This window comes from Lissotriton helveticus, chromosome 6 (assembly GCF_964261635.1).
Source record: "Lissotriton helveticus chromosome 6, aLisHel1.1, whole genome shotgun sequence".
In the NCBI taxonomy this organism is placed as follows: domain Eukaryota; kingdom Metazoa; phylum Chordata; class Amphibia; order Caudata; family Salamandridae; genus Lissotriton; species Lissotriton helveticus.
In genome coordinates this window covers 1,917,887,704-1,917,909,461 of record NC_136067.1, presented here as the reverse complement: position 1 = coordinate 1,917,909,461, position 21,758 = coordinate 1,917,887,704, and the positions used below count along the sequence as shown (strand labels likewise).

At 46.8% G+C, this 21,758-nt stretch overlaps 1 protein-coding gene across 2 annotated transcripts in view; it reads right to left on the bottom strand.

The window, feature by feature from the left end:
- The window catches only part of CDC42BPA (CDC42 binding protein kinase alpha), a 1,077,984-nt gene that overhangs the window by 143,924 nt on the left and 912,302 nt on the right, over nt 1-21,758 (bottom strand). Inside the window, exon 22 of one of the 2 annotated variants that reach the window (XM_078649868.1) lies at nt 16,855-16,893. The exons of the other annotated variant lie outside the window; for it this stretch is intronic. Within the exon in view, the coding sequence (XP_078505994.1) occupies nt 16,855-16,893 (39 nt within the window). The remainder of the gene's footprint in view (nt 1-16,854; nt 16,894-21,758) is intronic. 2 annotated transcript variants of the gene reach the window in all.

Genomic DNA, 21,758 nt, shown 5'->3' with positions numbered 1-21,758 from the left:
CTGCGACCACCGCCATCACTTTCGTGAACACCCGTGGGGCGCTGGTAAGGCCGAAGGGGAGCACGGTAAACGGAAAGTGCTCGTGGCCTACCGTGAACCGCAGGTAACGCCGGTGGGCCGGCAGGACGGGGATGTGAAAATAAGCGTCCTGCAAGTCCAACGCTACCATCCAGTCTCCAGGGTCCAGGGCAGCTAAGACCTGAGCCAAAGTCAGCATCTTGAACTTCTCCTTCCGGAGGAAGCCGTTGACGTTCCGTAGGTCCAAGATAGGGCGTAGGTCCCCTTTGCCCTTCTTGGGTACCAGAAAGTAGTAGGAGTAACAACCACACCCTACTTCTGGCCCAGGAACGCGCTCGATGGCCCCCTTGGCCAAGAGGGCCGTGACTTCCTCTTGCAGAAGTTGCAAGTGATCCCCCGACACGCGGTGGAATTGCGGTGGCATGGCTGGAGGGGTCACCTCGAAGGGGAGGGAGTAGCCCCTTCAGACGATTTGCAGCACCCACCTGTCCAACGTGACAGTGCGCCAGTGGAAGAGGTGATGGCGAACCCTGCCCCCACTGGCGTCACATGGGCCTGAAAGCACGGACTAGGAAGGTTTTGAGGCAGGTACTGCGGGGGAAGGTGTGGACTGGCCTCGCCGTTGTCCCCGACCGCCGCCACGGCGGTTTCCACGGCCGCCACCGCGCTGTTGAACATTCTGCGGTGCGTGGCTGGCAGCACGTGTGGGGGCGCCCCTTCCGTGGCCACGAAAGGAGCGAAAGGCACCCGATTGCTGGCGTGGGGCCGAGAGGCCCAAGGACTTGGCCGTAGCCCTGGAGTCCTTAAAACGCTCAAGCGCATGGTCTGCCTTGTCGCCAAAGAGGCCATCGACCGGCATGTCCAGAAGAGTGGCCTGGACATCGGCTGAAAAGTTGGCGGACCTCAACCAGGCGTGGCGTCGAACCGCCACTGTCGTTGCCATCGCCCTGCCCAGTGAGTCCGTGGTATCCAGTCCACCCCGGATGGAATATCGCGCTGCATCTCGACCCTCCGCAAGGGCTTGGGCGAGTTTTGCCCGGACCTCCTCCGGACATTGTGGCAGCACATACGCAACAGTGTCCCACAGGGTGTGGGTGTAGCGGCCCAAGAGGCATGCGATATTGACAGACCGCAGTCCCAAACTAAGGGACGAGAACACTTTCTTCCCGAATTGTTCATACCTCTTGGATTCCCTATCGGGCGGAGCCGCCGGGAATGCGGTCTGGGAAGTGGAGGCCTGGATGACCAGGCTCTCGGGGGTGGGATGGGTGGACAAAAAGCAAGGGTTGCCCAGGGCCGGGCGGTAGCGTCTGGCCATGTTCCTATCCACAGGCGGACCTGTGGCGGGTTTGGACCAAGTGCCCTCAAGAACGTCACACAAGGCCTCATTAAACGGCAGCAGTGGCTGCTGTTTAAGGACCTCAGTGAGGAGGTTAGTCCTCACGGCCGCGACGGGGAGCTCAATGTGTAAGGCCTTGGCTGCCCGCGTCAACACTACACTGTAAGCAGCCCCCTCCTCCGTAGCCACGGTGGGAGGGGAGACAAATCCAGTGTCTGGCGAAGTGTCAAGTCCACTGGCCTCCCCAAGCTCATATGTCCAGTCCTGTTGAGACTGGCATTCTTGTGCCAGAGGGTCCACAGACCCCTCCCAATCACCCTCATCACCCATCTCCTGCAGATCAGGGTCAACAGACGGGGCCAGTTCCTGGAAATAGAAATCTCCAAAGGCTGTTGCGAGCGGCGCCCAGCGGCGCCGGAACCGGACCGAGGGTAGGATCGGGGACGGCGTCCATAGTGGGCGCCGGGGGCGACACCTGCAGGGCCGGTGAGGTTGTGAGGTCGACCGGCAACGACCCGGATCCGGAAGCGGATCCAGTGAGGGCCTGCGGCGCCGGGACCGGAGTCGCCGGCGGCGCCGGGGCCGAAGCACCCGACGGCGTCGGGGCCGAAGCACCTGACCCGCTAGGGCCTCCAGCCGGGGCCGTTGGGCCCGGAGGCGCCACGGAACCCGGCTGAGGAGGGAGGGACCTCATGGCCATGATGTACTGCTCGACTTCCTCTGGCGTCGCATCATGCCCAGGGACCCGAAGGTGTGGGGCAGGCGGCGACGTCGGAGCCGCGTGGGTGGTGTCACCCGAACCCCCGGCCGCGGCCGGCATCGCGCGAGCATCGGGGAGGGTCGGATGATGTCTTACCTGAGGACTTGGATCCTGACGACCGATGTCTACTCCCGGAGCTGCGAGGACTCCGACCCCGCGACCGGTCCCTCGACCTCCTGTGGGACCGGGACCTGGAGTGGCAAGGGGCCGACTGCCGAAGCTCAAGTCGCTTGCGGGACCGCTCCCGCCTAGCTTTAGACGTCAGGGCCCGGCAGTCGGAGCAGGTGCGGTCGTCGTGGTCGAGGCCTAAACACTTGAGGCACCGGCAATGGGGGTCGGTAACCGACATCAGTCGGTCGCACTTCGAACAGGGTTTAAACCCGGGCATCCCTACCGGCACCGTCGGAGTCGAAGACTCGAGTAGAGAAATGATCAAAAGATCAAAAAAGTTTAGTAAAAAAATGACTAAGGGGTAGAGCTTCCCTGGATCTGCGCTAGCTGGTGTGGAAAAAAGAAGAACTGACGTCAGCGCGCATGGGCGGCGTCTAAGTACTCCGACGACGTCATTCCGGCGCTAACGACGCCGACGGCGGACACGGACGACGCCTGACGGCACGCACGGGTATTGCTACGCGAAATTTTCCGGATCCAGTCTGACGCCTGGGTATATTCTAAGGTAAGGAATCTATCACTAACGTGTCTCTTTCAGATTAGACAAACAAACACGCCCATACTCAAGTTTGGCGGTCTCTTCTGGCTCTACAGGTAAGGCGATGGAGGTCTGTTTGGAGATTTTTTGGTGCCGGACAGTCAGAAGTTACCAGACCTTACTCTGCAGTTAAAAGGTTGTTTACCACCGGTTCCCCTCAAGTGCCTATTTTAGCAGTTGACTCAGGGGAGTGGAGTAGTCGAGGCATACATACATAAAAGTTAATCATGTGACTATACAGAAATGGTTTTACTTTTAGATAGCAGTTAATTACATTGAACGCTCAAAACTATGGCCAGCAAAGAAAGCAGAAGGTACCTAGCACTTTCTGACGTAGATAACTAACCTGAAGCATGTTTGTTGCTCCTGCACGCTAAGCACTGGAAATACAAACATACTGAGACCTGTGGCCAATGCTATTCTACTGGGATGGGAGGAGGATGGGGAAGGGTTTAGGAGGTAGTTGTGTTGATATAGGACTTCTTCGAAGTGTTTCTGCTCAACAGCGAGACAAAGCTAAAGTAGAACCTTTGTAGCTGATAATTCTGCTGCTCCGAGTCTATGGTAGTGATTCTGTGCAATGTTGATACTCATCACCAGTACAAAACCCACCACCAAAATATATATCAATACTATGCTTGGTAAATTCGTCTTTTTTAAGGTTCAGGTTACTTTGGCCCTATGACTCTATGTTGGGGACAGCACTGGCTAGTGATCCGTACCCACTATTTGGCACTTCAGAAGGTAGCGGGCGTACAGGGGCCTGTATCTTGGATGCCACAAGTTCAGTTGAGATGTTCAGGTTGTGATGGTGCCCCAAAGTGGTCCTGCAGCGACCAGTGGCCCACTGGCTAGAACATATTTGACCTACGTCAATTTTGGAACTGCAGCTGCTAAGAAGCTGATTTAAAAGCTTTGATAAACCGGGCGACCCCTCAAGCTAATGGGATGAAGTCTAATGGAGGGATGAAAATTCAGATTTCAACACAACTTCAAGAGCAGCACAGGAAATAGATAAGGGCACTCCATAAGAATGGGAGGAAACAATGTAGGCTCACCCTTTTCAATTGGTAAAGATAATGGAGCATTTTGTTAGTCCTCAGCAGCTGAGCTCAGTCGATCTTGTTGCTCCTGGGCAGTCTCTGTTAAGATAAACCCCAGGCATGTCCTTCCAGTAAACTGGGCCTTGGCTTTCTACTCGTGGTACAGATCACGCCTTTTGGTAGGCATGGGGGGGGGCTCTCTGTCAGCAAGGTAATAATAGGCTCTCTCTACAGTTCTGGAGATGGTTTGTCAAGCTTTTAAGACTGGAGTGAGAATGGCAACCAGTATAGATTTCAGTCCTAGCGCGTGTCTGTGTCTCTCCTAGGTAGGTGCAAGGCCTTCACGGGTACAGGCCCTATAAAGTTGAACCAAGTTTCGGCTTAGAAGGCAGTTTCTTATACCCTGTGAGATGTGGGGTGGGATGTCGTCAGCCATTAAGGGAATTTGCTTTTATAAAATGTTCTAAGGAGCGTCCAATACCAGAGGATCATTCTCCCGCTGCTGCTGTCCAGTTTGTCAGACTGCTTTTCCTGGTGACTACTCTGAGGGTGGGTTGGCCTGGCTCAAGTGGAGGGGCATTGCCCCCTTCTTATCTCTCACTTCATAGGGGGGTGGTGGTAGTCATGAAGGGAAACTGGGAAAGTGAGGTTTCACTCTCTCAAAGGAAGTTGTGATGAACAAAAGGACCAGGCTGACTACTTCTCCCACCCACAAGGATTGTGTTTTGGGGAGCAGGGACCCAACATTGTCTGAGATGAACATTGGCAAAAAAGCACAAAGGAGACCTTTCCCTTGTGCAGTACATGCACATAAGGAGTCCAATTTATTCCAGTACTCTCCCGCCCAGACACACATGAAAAGACACACACGCAAAAGCACTGAAGAACAAGTTACTTACCTTTGGTAACAATGTAACTGTAAGAGACATATATTAGTTATAGATTCCTTACCTTAGAATTACCCCCAGGCGTCAAGACTGGATCTGGAGAATTTTTTCTTCAGCAATACCCCTGAGCGTCGGTAGGTGGCGTCGGTTGACTCCACGCCCATCGTCGGCATTGTGGTCGCCAGGATGACGTTGTGGTGCCTACTTAGACGCTGACCCTGCGTGCTGACGTCAGTTCTGACAAGACTTTCCACGCCAGAAGCACAGAGCCATGAAAGACACTGACCACTGGTGGGCCATACTAGGGTGCTGCAAGGGAGTCCCTATCCATAGAAGTCAGTTCGCAGACCAGGGAGGATGTGTGGGGTGGTAAGGAATCTATAACTAACATATGTTTTTTACAGATAACGAAGGCAAGTAACTTTTTCATCTGAAAGAGACTATTAGTTATAGATTCCTTACATTAGAATAGATACCCCAGCAATACCAAACCCGGAGGAGGGACTGCGAACCAAGCTCACAACAGAAAGTCCTGTAGTACAGAACAGGCAAAGTAGCTGTTCCTCTGGACTAGACTATCCAGGCAATAATGTCTGGTGAACGTGTGCATAGAAGCCCATGTGGCCGCCTGGCAGATGTTGATGAGTGGAACTCCACGCAACAAAGCAGTAGTTGCTGCCGTTGCTGTAGTGGAATGAGCTCGCAACCCCACTGGAGGATCCTTTTTGAGCTAAAACGTAACAAATCTTGATACAAAGGACAACCCGTCAAGAGATGATATGCTTTTGCACAGCCCAACCTTTCTTGGCACTCATATAGCCAACGAAGAGTTGTCTATCCACCCGGAGATCTTTTGTGCGGTCAAGGTAGAAAGATAGCACATGTTTCTGGTCCAGACAGTGGAGTATCTTCTTCTCCTTGAAAGGATGCGGAGGCGGGAAAAAGGTGGACAGAGTAATAGTCTGTCCGATGTGAAAAGGAGTGACAACTTTAGGCAGGAATTAAGGCCTCCTTCGAAGCACATCTTTGTCCGGATGGACCGAGAAGAAAGGGGGCTTAGAAGAAAACCTGAAGCTCACTCACTCTGCGAGCAGAAGTGATGGCAACAAGAAAGGCGGTCTTAAGAGTGAGAAGCCTGAGCAGACAGTTGTGAAGAGGCTTGAAGGGAGGACACATTTGGTAAGTCAAAACAAGGATCAAGTCCCACTGAGGCATTATGAAAGTAGATGGAAGAATGAGATGAATAATGCCCTTAAAGAAACTACTTACAATAGGGGACTTGAACAAAGAAGGTTGATCTGGTAGCCGAAGAAAAGCAGAAATGGCAGCCAGGTAGCCTTTAAGAGTGCCAAGAGCAGAGCCCTGCTGGGCCATAGAGAGAAGAAACAAAAGAACCGCAGAAAGGGGATCCACGACCTTTGCTGTGCACCATGCCACAAACTTGTTCTATCGACAGGAGTATGCCGTCTTAGTGGAGGGACGTCTGGCTGCCAAAATGACATTACAGACTTCAGGAGGAAGGTCAACAGCTGTCAACTGTCGCCGCCCGATCTCCATGCAAGGCGGTGGAACCTAGACAGGTTTGAGCAGAGGACCGTCCCCTGCTGCTGCGACAGACGACCCTCCCGAGGGGGCAGTCTGATCGGAGGATCGATGACCATGCTCAGGAGCTCGGGGTACCAAACTCTTGGTGCCCAGTCCGAAGCCACAAGAATGACTAGGGCCCTGTCGTGCTTGATCTTATTTAGCACTCGGGCAGAAGTGGTATAGGCGGAAAGGCGTACAGGAGGCCGCAACTCCACTCGCGACCAAAAGCTGCACAGAGCGACTGCCTCCTTGGAAACTCCAATGCGCAAAACTGATGACATTGTGCGCTCTCTTCGGTGGCAAATAGATCTAACTAAGGCTCTCCTCACTGCTGAAAGAGACCTTGCACCACCTATGAGTGTAGACGCTATTCGTGATCCACCAGGCCCCGACAGCTGAGTTCATCCGCCCTAGCGTTCAGAGAACCTGCCAGGTGCTGAACCACCAGGGTCATGCCCTGATGTTCCAGCCATATCCAAAGATGAAGGGCCTTTTGACAAAGGGTCCACTATCCCACCCTGCCCTTTTTGTTACAGTACCACATGGCGGTGGTGCTGTCTGTGAACACCTGCACTGCCCTCCCCTTGAGGAAGGAAAGGAATGCCTTCAGTGCCAAGCGAATCGCACAGAGCTCCACCAGGTTGATATGAAGCCTTGACTCAGCCGAAGACCAGACTCCTCTGATCTGCGCCTCTCCCAAGTGGCCGCCCCATCCCAGGAGTGATGCATCGGTCACCACCGGGCGTTATGGTTGGGGAAGGGAGAGGGATCTGCCTCTGACCCAACCTTGGTTTGTTAACCACCACTGCAGTTGTTGCACAGCTGGGTGGGCATTCTTGGTGTGGTGCTGCTGAATGTCCATAATCATGAGTGGTTGAACGGTGGGGCGTAGGAGCTTCAATTTCAAGAGTGCTTGGGCGGGACAACCGCACACAAAGAACAACGTATCTAATTTCAGTGATTTACAAACTATTGTTTTCCTGAATGACATGACGTATTTGTGGACTAGGCTCGTGGTTTTGGCAAAGCTGGACCCAGGCTCAGCTTTTTAGCATACATTCTATGGACCGCCCACCTGTAGTGGAAGGAATATGCAGTATTCTTGTATCTCCTCCTGGCTTTAACACAATAACACAATTTAGAATATGGTGTGATGAAATGTACTAGGTGGAAGCAACAGCAAGCTAGTTCTTGGAGCAAATGTGAAGAATAAAGTAGTAAAATAATGATCTAAAGTCACATAACTAATTCCATTAACGAATAAGGGGAATATCAGACCATTTGCCTATCTGGGGCCCGATAGAGGTGGGGGAGCCACAGGTTGAAAGGGTAACCCCAATAAATTCATGGTATATTAAGGATCCCTCCATAAGAGAAAAACTAGTGAAAGAAACTCATCTTTATTTCAGTGAAAACGAAAAATCGGTAGAATCCGCTCAGACGCTCTGGGAGGCCTATAAAACAGTGGTCAGGGGCCATGCCATCTCACTGATTGCAGGCACTAAGAAAGAAAAGCAGGCAGTAATGGCAAGTGTTGAAGCACAGATAATGTTACTGGAAAGTCAGTTAAGAGAAGCTAGTACAGAAGAAGTCAGACACTCCTTGAAATTAAAAACAAAATAATATGTGGCCCAAGCCACAGATGCTGCCAAAGCTCAACACAGGGCAACTCTTTGTAGAATTTACGAGGTGGGGGATAAGGCCGGAAAATTATTAGCGTGGCTGGACCGCAGAGAGCAAGCCAGTAGAGTAGTAGTGGAACTCTACGATGAATCTAACACCCTGTATACTGAACATACATATTTGGAAGTTACTATGCCCAAATTTAGAGTCCCCAATCGACTTATACGGTAGAAGAGGCAGACGTAATCCTGAAAGCCATTTCCCTACCCGTACTCTCAGATGATGACTGAAATGAATTAGAACAGGAGCTGATCGCTACAGAGATAGAAAAGGCAATACAAGACTTGCACTCGAGCAAGGCAGTGGGCCTGAATTGTTTACCCCTTTTCTTGTGCCACAAACATGCCAGTGTTAATGTCAGTATTTGTGTTTTCTCCATAAAACAGCAATTCTTAACCTTTTGAATTCTGGCGACCCCCCATTAAATGACTATTTGACACCAGGTACCACACCAGAGCAATTTCTAAAATTGAAACCTCAAAACAATACACACAAGTACAGAAACATATGAAATATTTTAATATGCCGCAAAAGATACACAAAAATCCAGTTTTAATTTAATCTGAAAACTGAGTTCATTCTGATCTCACCTCTTGCGAAAATTGCCATCACCCAAACCTGGCTCATTAACCTAACTGCGCTCAATGTCCAACCCACCATAGTGGAATCTGCGAAATCCTTGGGCATCACACTTGACGCCAAGCTCAACATGCAGCAGCACATTAGCAAAGCAACTAAAGGAGCTAATTTCCAAATCAACACTTTAAGGGAAACTTAAACCCTTCTTCCCAGCTAAGGACTTCCAAACTGCTGTACAAGCCCTAGTCATCCCTTGCATAGACTGTGGAATTGTGGCCCTCAGCGGACTCCCCCTTTCAACAACCGCACCCCTACGAGCCTCCTTGAACGCTGCCGCGAGACTCATCACTGGTTCAAGAAAACATTCGCATATATCCCCTGACTTAAAATCCCTGAACTGGCTGCCTTTTGAAGCCAGAATACAGCTGAAAATTGCCGTTATGACACACTCGGCCGTACACCACAAGTCACCCAACTACCTCACTCAAAAGCTGACTATATCAGGAGGCTCGAGATCCAATAGAAGTACAAAAAATCTCCTCCTGAAACCTCGTAGATTCCAGAAGGAAAAAACATACAAACGCTCCTTCTCAGGAATGGCACCCAGGATCTGGAATGCACTCCCTCCTGAAACCAGGCTTATCTCCTCCACTGCATGCTTTAAGAAAGAGGTAAAAGCCATCCTTATGGCGAAGTTCACCTGAACTCGACTGTGGCTGGATCAAAGACTTTCCACCGCTTTTGTATTATTGGCTACCTGACTGTTTATTGGTATTATATTTGTACATGTTTGCTATCCTATTATGCTACTCACTTACTACCGACTACTATATTGTACCCAATATATTGTACCCAATAGTTTGTTTAACCACCCTTTTGCTGCACCTACCCATGTCTATGTAACCTTTAAGAAAGAGGTAAAAGCCATCCATATGGCCAAGTTCACCTGAACTCTATTATTGCTGGTTCAAAGACGTTGCACCGGTCTTGTACTATTGGTTAACTGATTGTTTATTGTTATTATATCTGTACTTGATTGCTATCCTATTACGGTACTACCTACTATCGACTACTACATTGTACCCAATAGTTTGCTTAATCACCCTCCTGTTGTCCCTACCCCTTCTTTCTGTAAAGCGCTCCGATATCTGCAAGGATCTTGTTCGCGCTATATAAAACTTTGAATAAATAAATAAATAAAAATAAATAAACTCGCTCCCAGCAGACTTGCACCCTACCTTACAGCTATGTTTCAGGAGAGCAGAGTGGTGGGAGTTCTTCTGCTAGATCAGAGATTAGCAAACATTGTGGTCATTCACAAAAGTGGTAAACCAAAAAACAAAAGCTCCTCATACAGACCGATATCATTGCTCAATTTGGAAGCAAAAATCCTAGCTAAAATACTGGTCACCCGATTGCTACCAGTCATTACCAAACTGGTACATCCGGACCAGTCTGGCTTTATGCCTGTGAGAAACACTGCTCTTAATTTGCGACAGCTCTATGTAGTGCTGGCTCGAGTCGATACAATACGAGAAGACGCGGTGGTGGTAACCTTGGAAGGCGCCATGGCGTTCGACATGATTGAATGCCCATATATGTTTTCAGTCCTAAAGAAATTGGGATTTGGCCCAAGTTGTTTGAGCTGGATACATCTACTGTACAAAAACCCAATGGCTCAGGTGGTGGTAAATAATCGCAGATCCCCATTGTTTACCCTCGGGAGAGGAACTAGGCTGGGGTGCCCCCTTTCTCCGCTGATTTTTGCCCTTATTTTGACGCCCATAGCAATGTGGATATGGAAGGATTTGATTATCAGAGGGCTAAGGTGGGCGGAGGAATGGAAGGACCGCATATCGATATACTGCTATATCTGGCATCACCCAGTGCCTCCCTGAATCGAGAAATGCACATTTTTATAACATTTGGGAAGTGCTCTCGCTAGAGCATAAATTGGTCCAAATCAGTGATTTATGTTTTGTGTGGCAAAACACCTACACTGCCACAGGGTATCAATATCACTGAAGAAAAAACAAGTTTTAAGCAACTGGGGATTCAAGTGTCGAAAGATCTCACCCTCTTCTATGAGCAAAATCTCCTGCCCCCTCTACAATGACTAAGATCGGATGTTAAACACTGGGAAACGCTTCCGTTGTCCCTGCTGGGGCATGCAGCATTGTTTAAGATGATCACCTTGCCGAGTTTCTTATATGTACTACAAAACTCGCCTTGTCATGTCGGAGCAGATTATTTCAGATCCATAGAGAGCTCCCAAAGGAAACTTCTGTGGGAAGATAGGCCACCCAAGATATCCATTTCAAAACTCACTCATGGGTGGTACAATGGAGGGAATGCACTCCCCGACATGAAGAGATATTACTGGGTGCCTCAACTAGCAGCAATTAACTAGTGCATCTATAGGCCCCCGGGAGATCCCGGATATCTAATGGACGGATGGCTGCTCTCAGGAGGGGATTTCACGAGGGTGTTATATACCAAACCCACTAAATTGAAACTTACTGGCCCTACACTACATGCAATACATATATGGCGGGTGGCATCGAAAAGCTTGGCTTGGGAGGGGAAGATAACCTGCGACACTCCTCTTTGGGACGCTGAGGTTTTTGGCACTCTCAGGAAAATCAAAGGATTTGATCGTTGGGATATGATCAGCATCTCTAGGGTTGTAGATCTTTGGAAGGCGGGAGAAGTGGTCACCTTTTCCCAATTGCAGAGGGAGTATGACCTGGCCAGCACCGAATATTTCAGGTATATGAAGATTAAACATGCACTGCGGACGACAATAGTTGGGGGAGGGACACCACCCGAATCCTCCCCACTCGAAGATAGAATCTTAGATGTGTATATGCCAGAGAAAGCCATTACTATAACTTATAAGAAACTAATTAATAATATGTCTGATCCCCTCCTAGGGCTTTGATTCAAGTGGGAATATGATGTAGCGGGGCTGGAGGACGACGAATAGCTTGAGGCACTCAGTCCCCCAAAGAGGTAGCTATCTCATCTAGGTTGAGACTGATACAATTGAAAGTACTTCACAGAATCTATTTAGCGGGCTCTGCAATAGTGAAAATGGGCTACAGAATGGAGCCAGGATGCACGAGTAAATGTTGACAAGAGGGGACCTTTATTCATACACTCTGGGAATGTACATAAATACAGGGCTATTGGTCCGAGATTACGGCACGTATGGCAGAAGTGATGGGTTGTGAGGTTGACTATAATATTAAATTGTGCCTTCTGAATATATGGGGACCCACCGATCAAAGCACCAAAGGTAAACTATGAGTGACTCTTGGTATGACAATTGCAAGGCGAAACATAGCAAGACTGTGGAGGGTGCAGGATCCACCATCCATCACGGAGTGGGAGAACGACCTGGACTGGTGCATGTTGACAGAGAGAACGGTGTACGAGTCTAGAGAGTGCCCGAGTAAATTGACGCACATTTAGAAGTGGAATAACTATAGGGGAGACCTATGTGAACCCCTGAGGCAGAGACATGGGGATGACCCATTGTAGTCCAACAAGTCGCCCTGCTGTATGTATTAATTGGGAGATGTAATCAGGCACTGTATCTATTGTTAAAGTTAACAAGAGGTGCTCACTTGATTGCTATTGTAAGTAAAATGTCTGAGGTGTGTAACCTGTTATCAATAAAAATAAAAAAAAATCCATGAACGAATAAAGTATAGAAAAAAGATGTAGATAATAAAGATTTTAAACTGAGTATATTATTGTGCCTGAGGAATGAATCATTCCTCTGTAAATGTATGCAATAAATGTAGCTTTGTGATGAAGGCTTGGTGATAAAGCAGCAATAGGGAACAAAGTCATTGATCACCGTTGTAATAGGCTCCTTCAAAGAGAAATCCTCAGTGTTACTTGGAGCGTCTAGAAACATAGGTAAGTAACTGGTATCATTTTTAAGCAGGGTAAAGTCGTCCTGTTTATCGGAAGGGTGCTGAAGAATATATCAGTGCAAGAAACCTCTAACGGTTTGCTTCAAATAATTTTGATAAATATGGATTAGCAGCATTACTATCTTGTATGAGTATGGATTTAGGAATTTAAAGACTTCACAATCGTTTAACAGGACAGAGCCAAGTTTCCAGGAATACTTGGGGACATCTTTTCATATGCCCAACTAGACAGCAAGTAAAATTGAGCACAAGGATAACCTATTGCATTTCTGCAATACGCCTTCCCCTAAACCTGATCAATTTTGGGACTATTCCGTGCACATTCCCATAGCAAAAACCAGTGGTTTATTTCTGCCCTTGGCAGGAAGACATTTTCAGCTTTTCAGAATACCAACAACCTGCAAGTGTGGGTGTTCCCAAACTTTCTAGGCCAACCCTCCCTGGAATAAACACTCCCAACCACTGTGACACACTACAGCCCATGTTGTACACTTAGCACTCTTAAAACGCAAGTGTAAGTTGGAATATTCTGTGTATCTTTGGTGATAGCTTAGATGCAGCACTTGCATGTGGGATAATGGCCTTTTACCTGAATGGGGGTAGACAGTGGAACAAAGACTAAACGTAACCACCACAAATGTATTCTAGCCGATAGCAAGAACTTAGCTCCATCAAGGTCTTAAAAGAAAATGCATGTCAGCTAGTAGATGCCTAACAACAAAGGGAAAAACTGAGAAGAGTAACTGAGCCTATATACAATTCAGTCACTAGCATATCTAGTCCTCCATCATTTACCTAATGAAAATATATATAGAACATTCATGTTGATATGCTGTGTGAGTTCATGCTTTTGACCTGCGGGACGGAGGTGATCTGGGAATTTACACTACGCTGGTGGGTCTTTAAAGAGGTGGAGAACAAACATGACACAATTACTTCATGCAGGTGGGACTTCAAACAGGTGGAGAACAAACAACATGAAAGGAGAAAACAACTCTGTATCTAACTTCCCTAGGAGCAGAAACAAATTCCACATGCCTTTTTTTGAAGGCATCAGGGACAACCTGAGGATGGAATGATGCCCTAATCCTGACCTTGCAATGACAGCGGGCATGATGGGAAGACCCATAAAGAAGCCAGTGCCTAGCATTGGCTGAAAGGACACAGGGGTTGTTATGCATGACCGGCATACCACCCTTGAACCGCTGCATGAGCACAGTTGAACATAACACCCTCAAGATGGGCTTTTGTATAATGCCGGGCCCATGCATTTGAATGCTTCCCTGAAGATGGGACAAGCGAGGGCATCATACCAGTCCAGAAAAGAATATCAAATTCAAAATGGATTCGAAGCGCATGACTAGTGTCTAGATTTCAAGCTGCTGGTAAAACCACTCTTGTTTACTGTTAGATACAGTTGAAACCTCTCAACAGAAAATTATACTTCAATGAAGTGAGAAGTCTTTTTTTAACACCTACACAAACCTCCTAACCCTGGCCCATGTTGTTTTTTCTGTCCTGCATTGAATGACTCCTACATAAGACAGTCATACCCTGCCCTTTGATTCCGAAGGCACAGACATTTGAGCAGCACAGGTTCATATCAGCAGTCGCCTCTAGAATAAAAAAGACTGCATTTCTCTGCAGTTAAATTAGAATTCCACAGAGGGCTGTGTACGATCTTACTAGGAAGGATAGAACAATCATATGATAAAGACAGGCAAGCTCCTTCATTGGCTGGCCACTAAGGAACAATCCCCCATGCTCATATCTCTCCTGAAGGACCTAGGGGCTCATACAGTGACAACAGCGCAGGATATCTCTGAAACGTTCGCAAATTACTATGGTGATTTATATGCTCATCACTCCCCTCCTCAAATCGAGCAAATACACTCTGTACTCTCAGATCATCCCTGGAGGCACCTATCTCTGAGGATCAGAGGCCTCAATTCTGGGAAAACTCCGGGCCTCAATAGGTTCCCAGTTAAATTTGATAAGAAATTTGCCTTGCTGGTGGCCCCTACTTGTTGTCAGTCATTGGGGAAGCCCTTCAAATGTGACGAATACCTAGCAATATTGGTAAAATCAAGTAGTGGCTCTTCCCAAACCAGAGAGACTGTCCAAAACCAGTTCCTCCTCTGTACAACACTGAGCTCAAAGTAAGGGCAAAGGTCATCACGAGTCGGCTTGTGCCTGTCATCCACACCTTGGTCCATATAAGGACCAAAACAGTTTCATGCCAGGCCGGGGCAATAGGCGCTGTATCAGATTCCTACAACCGGCACTGGACTGCTGTTAGACTGCAGAAGGACTTCTAGCACTACTTTTCCCCTCCTTTGAAAAATCTTTTGATTCACTAAACTGGGTTTTCCTATTCTGAGACCTGCGGAAAATGAACTTTGGGCCTGCTAAATGTTTCATGTTAAACTTTTATACACAGCCCCCTGGGCCAGAGTGTGAGCAAATGGCTTTCTGTCCAAACTCTTATCAAATGAAAGGGGGATTAGGCAGGAGTGCTCCCAGTCTCTAATGTTGCACTGGTGTTAGAACCCCTGGCTGAATGGATATGGGGAAAAGCATTGGTAAAGAGCTTCAGATAGGGTGACAGTGTGGTGGATAATATCTAGCTGTACGCCAATGATGCTTCCTCTTTTTGAGAGACTCACCAGCTACAGCGACAGACTAATGTAAATACTCCACATATGTGGCTCCGCCTCGGTCCTCAAGGTAAACTGGGCTAAGTCCCTTTTAGTTCCGGTGAGGAGGACAATAGTGGCAGGGTTTCACATTTACACCTGTGCAAAGGCACTTTCCGATATTTGGGAATAAACATTCCCATATCTACACATGAATACTGGGGAACTAAATATGGGCCCTCTGCTGCGCAAAACTGACCACGACCTGAAAAGATAGTTGTCACTCCCGCTCTCCTTCTTTGGCAGGATTACACTTTATAAAAGGATGATATTCCCCCCATTATTATATGTTGTCCTGTAAATGATCCATCAGAGGTCCAAGCGGGGGCTTTCAAGAGGCTCAAAGCATCCTACAGGACATTTATAGTGCCTGGAAAACATCTGAGGGTGCCCCAAGCGAAATTAGTCACTGATACTTATTATGATGGTCGATGGGAATGACTGACATTCAATTCTACTACTGGACCACACATATGACCATTATTAATGACTGGCTGTTTGATAACAGACAGACATGACCCTTCATATTAGCTAGAACTGTCCACCTTTGGGGAAAGAGCTGCTACACTCTTGATTTAAAACACCACAATCACAAATGTGCTTCCAGACACCACCAAAGGGACACTATGGGTCTGACAGTGTGCTTAAACACACAGGATGGTTTGTGAAACCCACTCAAGCAACACCATTATGGGAGAGCTGTTGGCTGACAAGCATTGGCATGGTCCATCAGTTAATGGGATGGGATTGCATAGGCATATCCTATCCAGGTTCCTTCCTTCACATGAATTGGTCATGTCCAGTGATACAAAGCTTTGGACCAGGGTGGAAGGGACACTGACAGCTGTAATGGGATTGCCATTGGGGCTTACCCTTAAGAGGACTCTACTGGGCTTGCTAGATAAGGAGGGTGGCGTGCACTGTGGCAGAATGTTGGATGGAATGGCTTTCATCCTCGCTAAGTAGGACACAGCCTGCAAATGGGACTCAGCCACCCCACCATCCCTGAGTGAATGGAAAACTGGAAAAATCCTTTTCCCATTATGGAGCAGTAGGTGTGCAGGGGCAAAGGCTGCCATTCCAAGCATAACAGAAAATGGAGACCAGAACCTAGTTGGACAATCCTTGTCATAAGGGCCAAGTCATTTAACATCGCTTAATACACATATGCGTTCCCTGTCACACTCATTCAGACTATATGCTTTAAGCAACATACAGGCCGCCAGGGGAGGGAATAGGCAATAGCCTGATAAGCTAAGTCTCTTCTATTTTTTCTAATTTGTCTTTTTTGGCCTTTCCTGATGATCAGCAAATTTTGTTTGTATATTGGCTGTTGGCACTGCATCGCAAACATCACATTCATGTATGAAAATGAATAATATTTTGTAAAAACAATAATCAAGACTTCAATATAATTCAAAAAGCAGAATGACTCCCCCACATTTATTACACATTCTTGTTTTGTGCAACAGTAGGTGCTGTGATATTCTGTGTGCAGCAAAAGCAATAGCAGTGTCCCACATGCATCAGGCCAACAGAAGCCACAACACAAAGCCCACAAGCAGAGAACAAGGAACAAACAGCCAAACAAACGAACACAGTCTCTTACACGTCTGCCTTTGTTAACAGGCGTTGAAGTTGGGGAACGCTTCAAAAAAGACAAAAAGGGAAGAAAGCAATTACACAAAATACAGACAACACCTCAACAGTGTCACTGAAAGCACAATAGGGTCGAAGGGGCAGGAAATCATTGTACAACAAACATTTTAATATTTCATATCCTTATAAAGGCTAATCATGGCTGCAGTGTATGCGTTAAAAACAGAAACTCAGTTAATATGGTTCCTAATAAAAAGTGGTGCTGAAACAGGCACTGTTTTAGTTGTGCACCCTTTTAACACTAGTGCATCGGTCTAAATAATTTTGTCAATGGAGTGATAATGTGACGTTTGGCCTAGCAATACTTTGTATGCCCAGCAATAAAAATGTACAATTTTATGACAGGTGCCACCTACGACTAATTCTTATTGCTAATATACCCAGTGCTTGTTTCCTGCACAATGTTATCTCATTGACAATTCATGTGTAAAAGTATAGTGTGATTGAGTAGGGATGGTGGGTTTACCACTTTAGATACTTAAAAATTACGTCAGGGGTTGACCATTCCTAGACTAAAATGCAGAAAGTCTTTCTGCTACTAAATCCTCATAAAACGAAGTACTTCTCATATCCAACTCCCTAATAGAAAATTTGACTCCGTTTCTGAACTCCTCTATTCCATATCCTCAGCTAAATCCCTAGTGTTCCCAGCTCATCCTCTCCCTCACCAAGGACCCGCACACCGCTAAAACCAACCTCCATGAGGGAATGACGGCCGTCGCCGAATGGATGAGGAACAGCCGACTGAAGCTGTACTCGGACAAGACGGAGATCCTCATCCTCGGGTCCACCCCTCAGCCTGGGACGACTCCTGGAGGCCGACCAGGCTAGGAACAGCACCGACGCCCACCGACCATGCACGCAACCTCAGATTCATCCTCGACCCCTCCCTCTCCATGTCGAAGCAGGTCAACGCCGTCTCCTCCTGCTACAACACCCTCCGCATGCTTCGCAGGATCTACAAGTGGATCCCCATCGAAACAAGACAGACGGTGACACAGGCCCTCATCAGAAGTAGACTGGACTACGGCAACGCACTCTATGCAGGAATCCCGGCCAAACATCTCCGATGACTGCAACGCATCCAAAACTCCTCCACCCGACTGATCCTCAATGTCTCTCGCCGCAGCCACATCACCCCCCCACTTGAGAAACCTACACTGGCTCCCCATCGACAAGAGGTTCACCTTCAAGCTGCTCACCCACGCACACAAAGCACTCCACAACACCGGTCCAGCCTACCTCAACAGCAGACTCAGCTTCTACACCCCCACCCGCCAGCTCCGCCCCGCAAGCCTCGCCCTTGCCACCGTCCCCCGCATCAAACGTATGACCATCGGCGGAAGATCGTTCTCCTACCTCGCCATCAAGACCTGGTACACCCTCCCCACCCACCTACGGCAGACCCAAGACCTGCTCACCTTCAGGAGGCTCCTCAAGACCTGGCTCTTCGACCAGTAGCGGCACCCCCCCCCCCCGCCCCCAGCGCCTTGAGACCCTCGCGGGTAAGTAGCGCGCTCTACAAGTATAATGATTGATTGATTGATAGTGTTCACTCTAGAGTCCGCTCTTATACTCATCTCACACATCAACAAAGTTGCAAAACAGCTAATTTTTATATTTGCACCCTAAAGAAAATCCGCCAGCTATTTCCTTGGAACATTTAAGAATAGAAGTTCAGTTGCTGGACATATCCAGACTGGAGATGCCTACCACGGTGGAGCATCTCTATGTTCCACTAAAAATCTCAAGTCCATCCTTTATTCAGTCGCAAGAGCAATTAACTTAGCGAGACAATATGACCACACTACCCCATTATTCAAAGACCTGCTTTGGCTCTCCTACTGCAGTAGGAACCATTTTAAAGCATGTTAAATAATCAACAATATCACCCAGTATTCGTCCCACCTTATCTAGATAATCGTTTGACAATCTCTTATTTCATTAGAGGACCGAGAAGCAATCCTTCTCTAGGGCGGCCACCTCAGCATGGAACTCTCTGCACTTGACCTATTAAAGTTAACCTCACTCACCACCTTCAGGAAGCATCTCAAGACCCATCTTTTAAGGCAATTCTTTTGCTAACTTTTGTGACTGAAATCACCCTATGGTTCCTCCTGAAATCTCCCTATCTTTTCTACTGCGCTAGACAACTTTAATCTCACCAATAAATCCTTCCTAATGTTTGCAATACCGCAGGACACTGGTGCAATGATTCCTAAGGTAGCTGAGAATTAGTCGGCTCTGCTGGTACTAGGGAAGTTAACAGACAGGAACATAAATTGTACGATGCATAGAGAGCATATGGGGTTAATTTATCAGTCCAATTTAGTTTCTTTTTATGGCTACACTGGTTTTAAACATAAAAGACAATTGAGGCTATCATCCTATGTAATGCCTTTATATTGGTGCCTTTGAAATTCAAGTTATGATCAATACTTTTGCATCAACAAATAGACCCATCTCCAGGAAAACAGAGGTAGTTCAGACAGACATGGAACTAAAAGTACAACAATACACAAAGCATAACACACTGTACACACATGTAGTGTCAATTCAAAATATCAGATTTAGTTCACATTTATTTTTATCAAGAAAAATCTATCTTTTACTTGAGCATACAGAGGATAATTATGGTGCCACCGACGGTGCTTTTGGAGTACTACTCAGGAAAACCCAGTGGGAGATCTCCACCTCCTAAGCAAACATAGTTTTAACAGTACAGCTGTTGTTGTTACTCAGGTTTCACAATGTATTTGGTGGGGAATTCTTTGCTTTGATGGTCTTTGACAGTCTTCCTCATCTTACCCACGTCTGAGAATTTACTAAACCCTGAGGCCTTTTCAAGCAATGGATAGAGCTAATAAGGGATGATGAATTTGGTAATAGGTTTCTTTTGGGTCTTCTATTGAATCAGTTGACACAAGTGAAGTGAGGAACTGCATGCCTCTCATTAAATAGTGCAACATCTCAAAACTGGTAGCATAAACAGCTCACAAAGGAAGCCCTAAAGTACAGAGGCGATGAAACAAGATTTCTCACAATAAAACAAAGCTGTACAGGTAGCTAAGCACTTCAAACTTGAAATATTTATCTATGTGTATGGTCTTTCAATTAAATGATACCTGGAATTTAAAGGCTGCTTCCGGCATGAGATGCATCAGAGCTTGAACTGCTCTTCAGGGCCTAGCACAAAAGAGTTGTTTTCAGCTACCCATCGCTAGCTAATGTGTAGGACGTCAGAATATTCTGAAGCATGGAAAAGTGGAGAATCATTCCTGTAATACCAATATTTACATGGGGAGCAATAGCTTCATCTGTATGAAAACATATTTAATGCTTTTATTTTGGAGTGGAATTAATGGAGAAAACAAATATTTGCTTTCTAGCCATTATTAACATCTGAAATTAATCTGTGCTGTCCTAAACAACGCAAAAGGTACTGAAAGTTACTTAATACTGAGAAATGATTACTTTCAAAATAAACATTGTTGAAGTGGTACTTCTTAAATAGAGGGAAGAGGCAATAGGAGAGGCAAACCCTCAGATTTTCGTAGCACAAGTGACAGTTAGTATGTAATAGCAATAAGATAAGCATCTCCAGGGGTGGGTCGCATGTGAATCTATGAAAGATACCAATACTGGATAACTGAAGTTACAGGTAAGTAACTGGTTTTCCTATCCAGTATTGGGGTATCTTTCATAGATTCACATGCTTAGAATCAGAATAGTTAGCAGTAAAAAATCCTTAGTTGGATAGTGGATGGTGGGTATCATAAGAAAAACAATAGACACCTCGAAATACCAATACAGCAATGCAATACAACATTTTAACCCTAATAAGCGAAAGCATTATATACATATGCATAAAAATAAACATATATATATATATATATACACATATGGAAAACGCTACTTACCAGTATGCACCTGTTATTGGCATGTAGGGCTGCAGAACCACACACTATTGCATAGATCACCATCTGGTGGTGGGCCCTGATGATTACACTTTGTTGTTGTCTTGGAAAAGTCTTTGTTGGATGACTCCTCCTGTAGATCGTAGTGTGCATGGGCATCGACTCCATCTTCAGATTGTTTTCGCCATTGGGCAAATGATGGAGTTGTACGAGTACAGATAAGGATGTCCATGTGTTTTGTATCTAATTAAGATATTACTGGAACAGATATAGATAGCTGGGGAGGCGGGTGGGCGTGTGTGGTTCTGCAGCCCTACATGCCAAGAACAGATGCATACTGGTAAGTAGCATTTTCCGTATGAGGCATATGGGCTGCAGACCACACACTATTGCATCGATTGCACAGCAGTTTTCTCCCTTAGCGGCGACCACCAGTATCTGTTGCCATAGTTTGAAATAATGTTTTGAGTACAGCCTGGCCCACACTAGTTTGTTGTTTTGACTGAACATCTACACAGTAGTGTTTTGTAAAAGTGCGGTGCAGACCATGCAGCTGCTTTACAGATATCATCTAATGGTATATTTCCTAGGAATGCCATAGATGCCCCTAATTTACCGGTAGAATGAGCCCTAGGGGGAATGGATAGAGTGCGTTTTGCTTTTTGGTAACAGATTTGAATGCACTTAACAATCCACCTTGCAATGCCTGATTTTGAAATAGGATTGCCTTTGTGTGGAGGAGAAAAGGACACAAACAGTTGTTTTGTTTTACGAAACTGTTTTGTCCTATCAATGTAGTAGAGGAGCGCTCTTTTCACATCTAAGGTGTGTAGAGCGGTTTCCGCAACGGTTTGTGGTTGGGAAAAGAATACCGGCAACTCAATAGATTGGTTGAGGTGGAACGGTGAAATGACTTTTGGCAGGAATTTCGGATTTG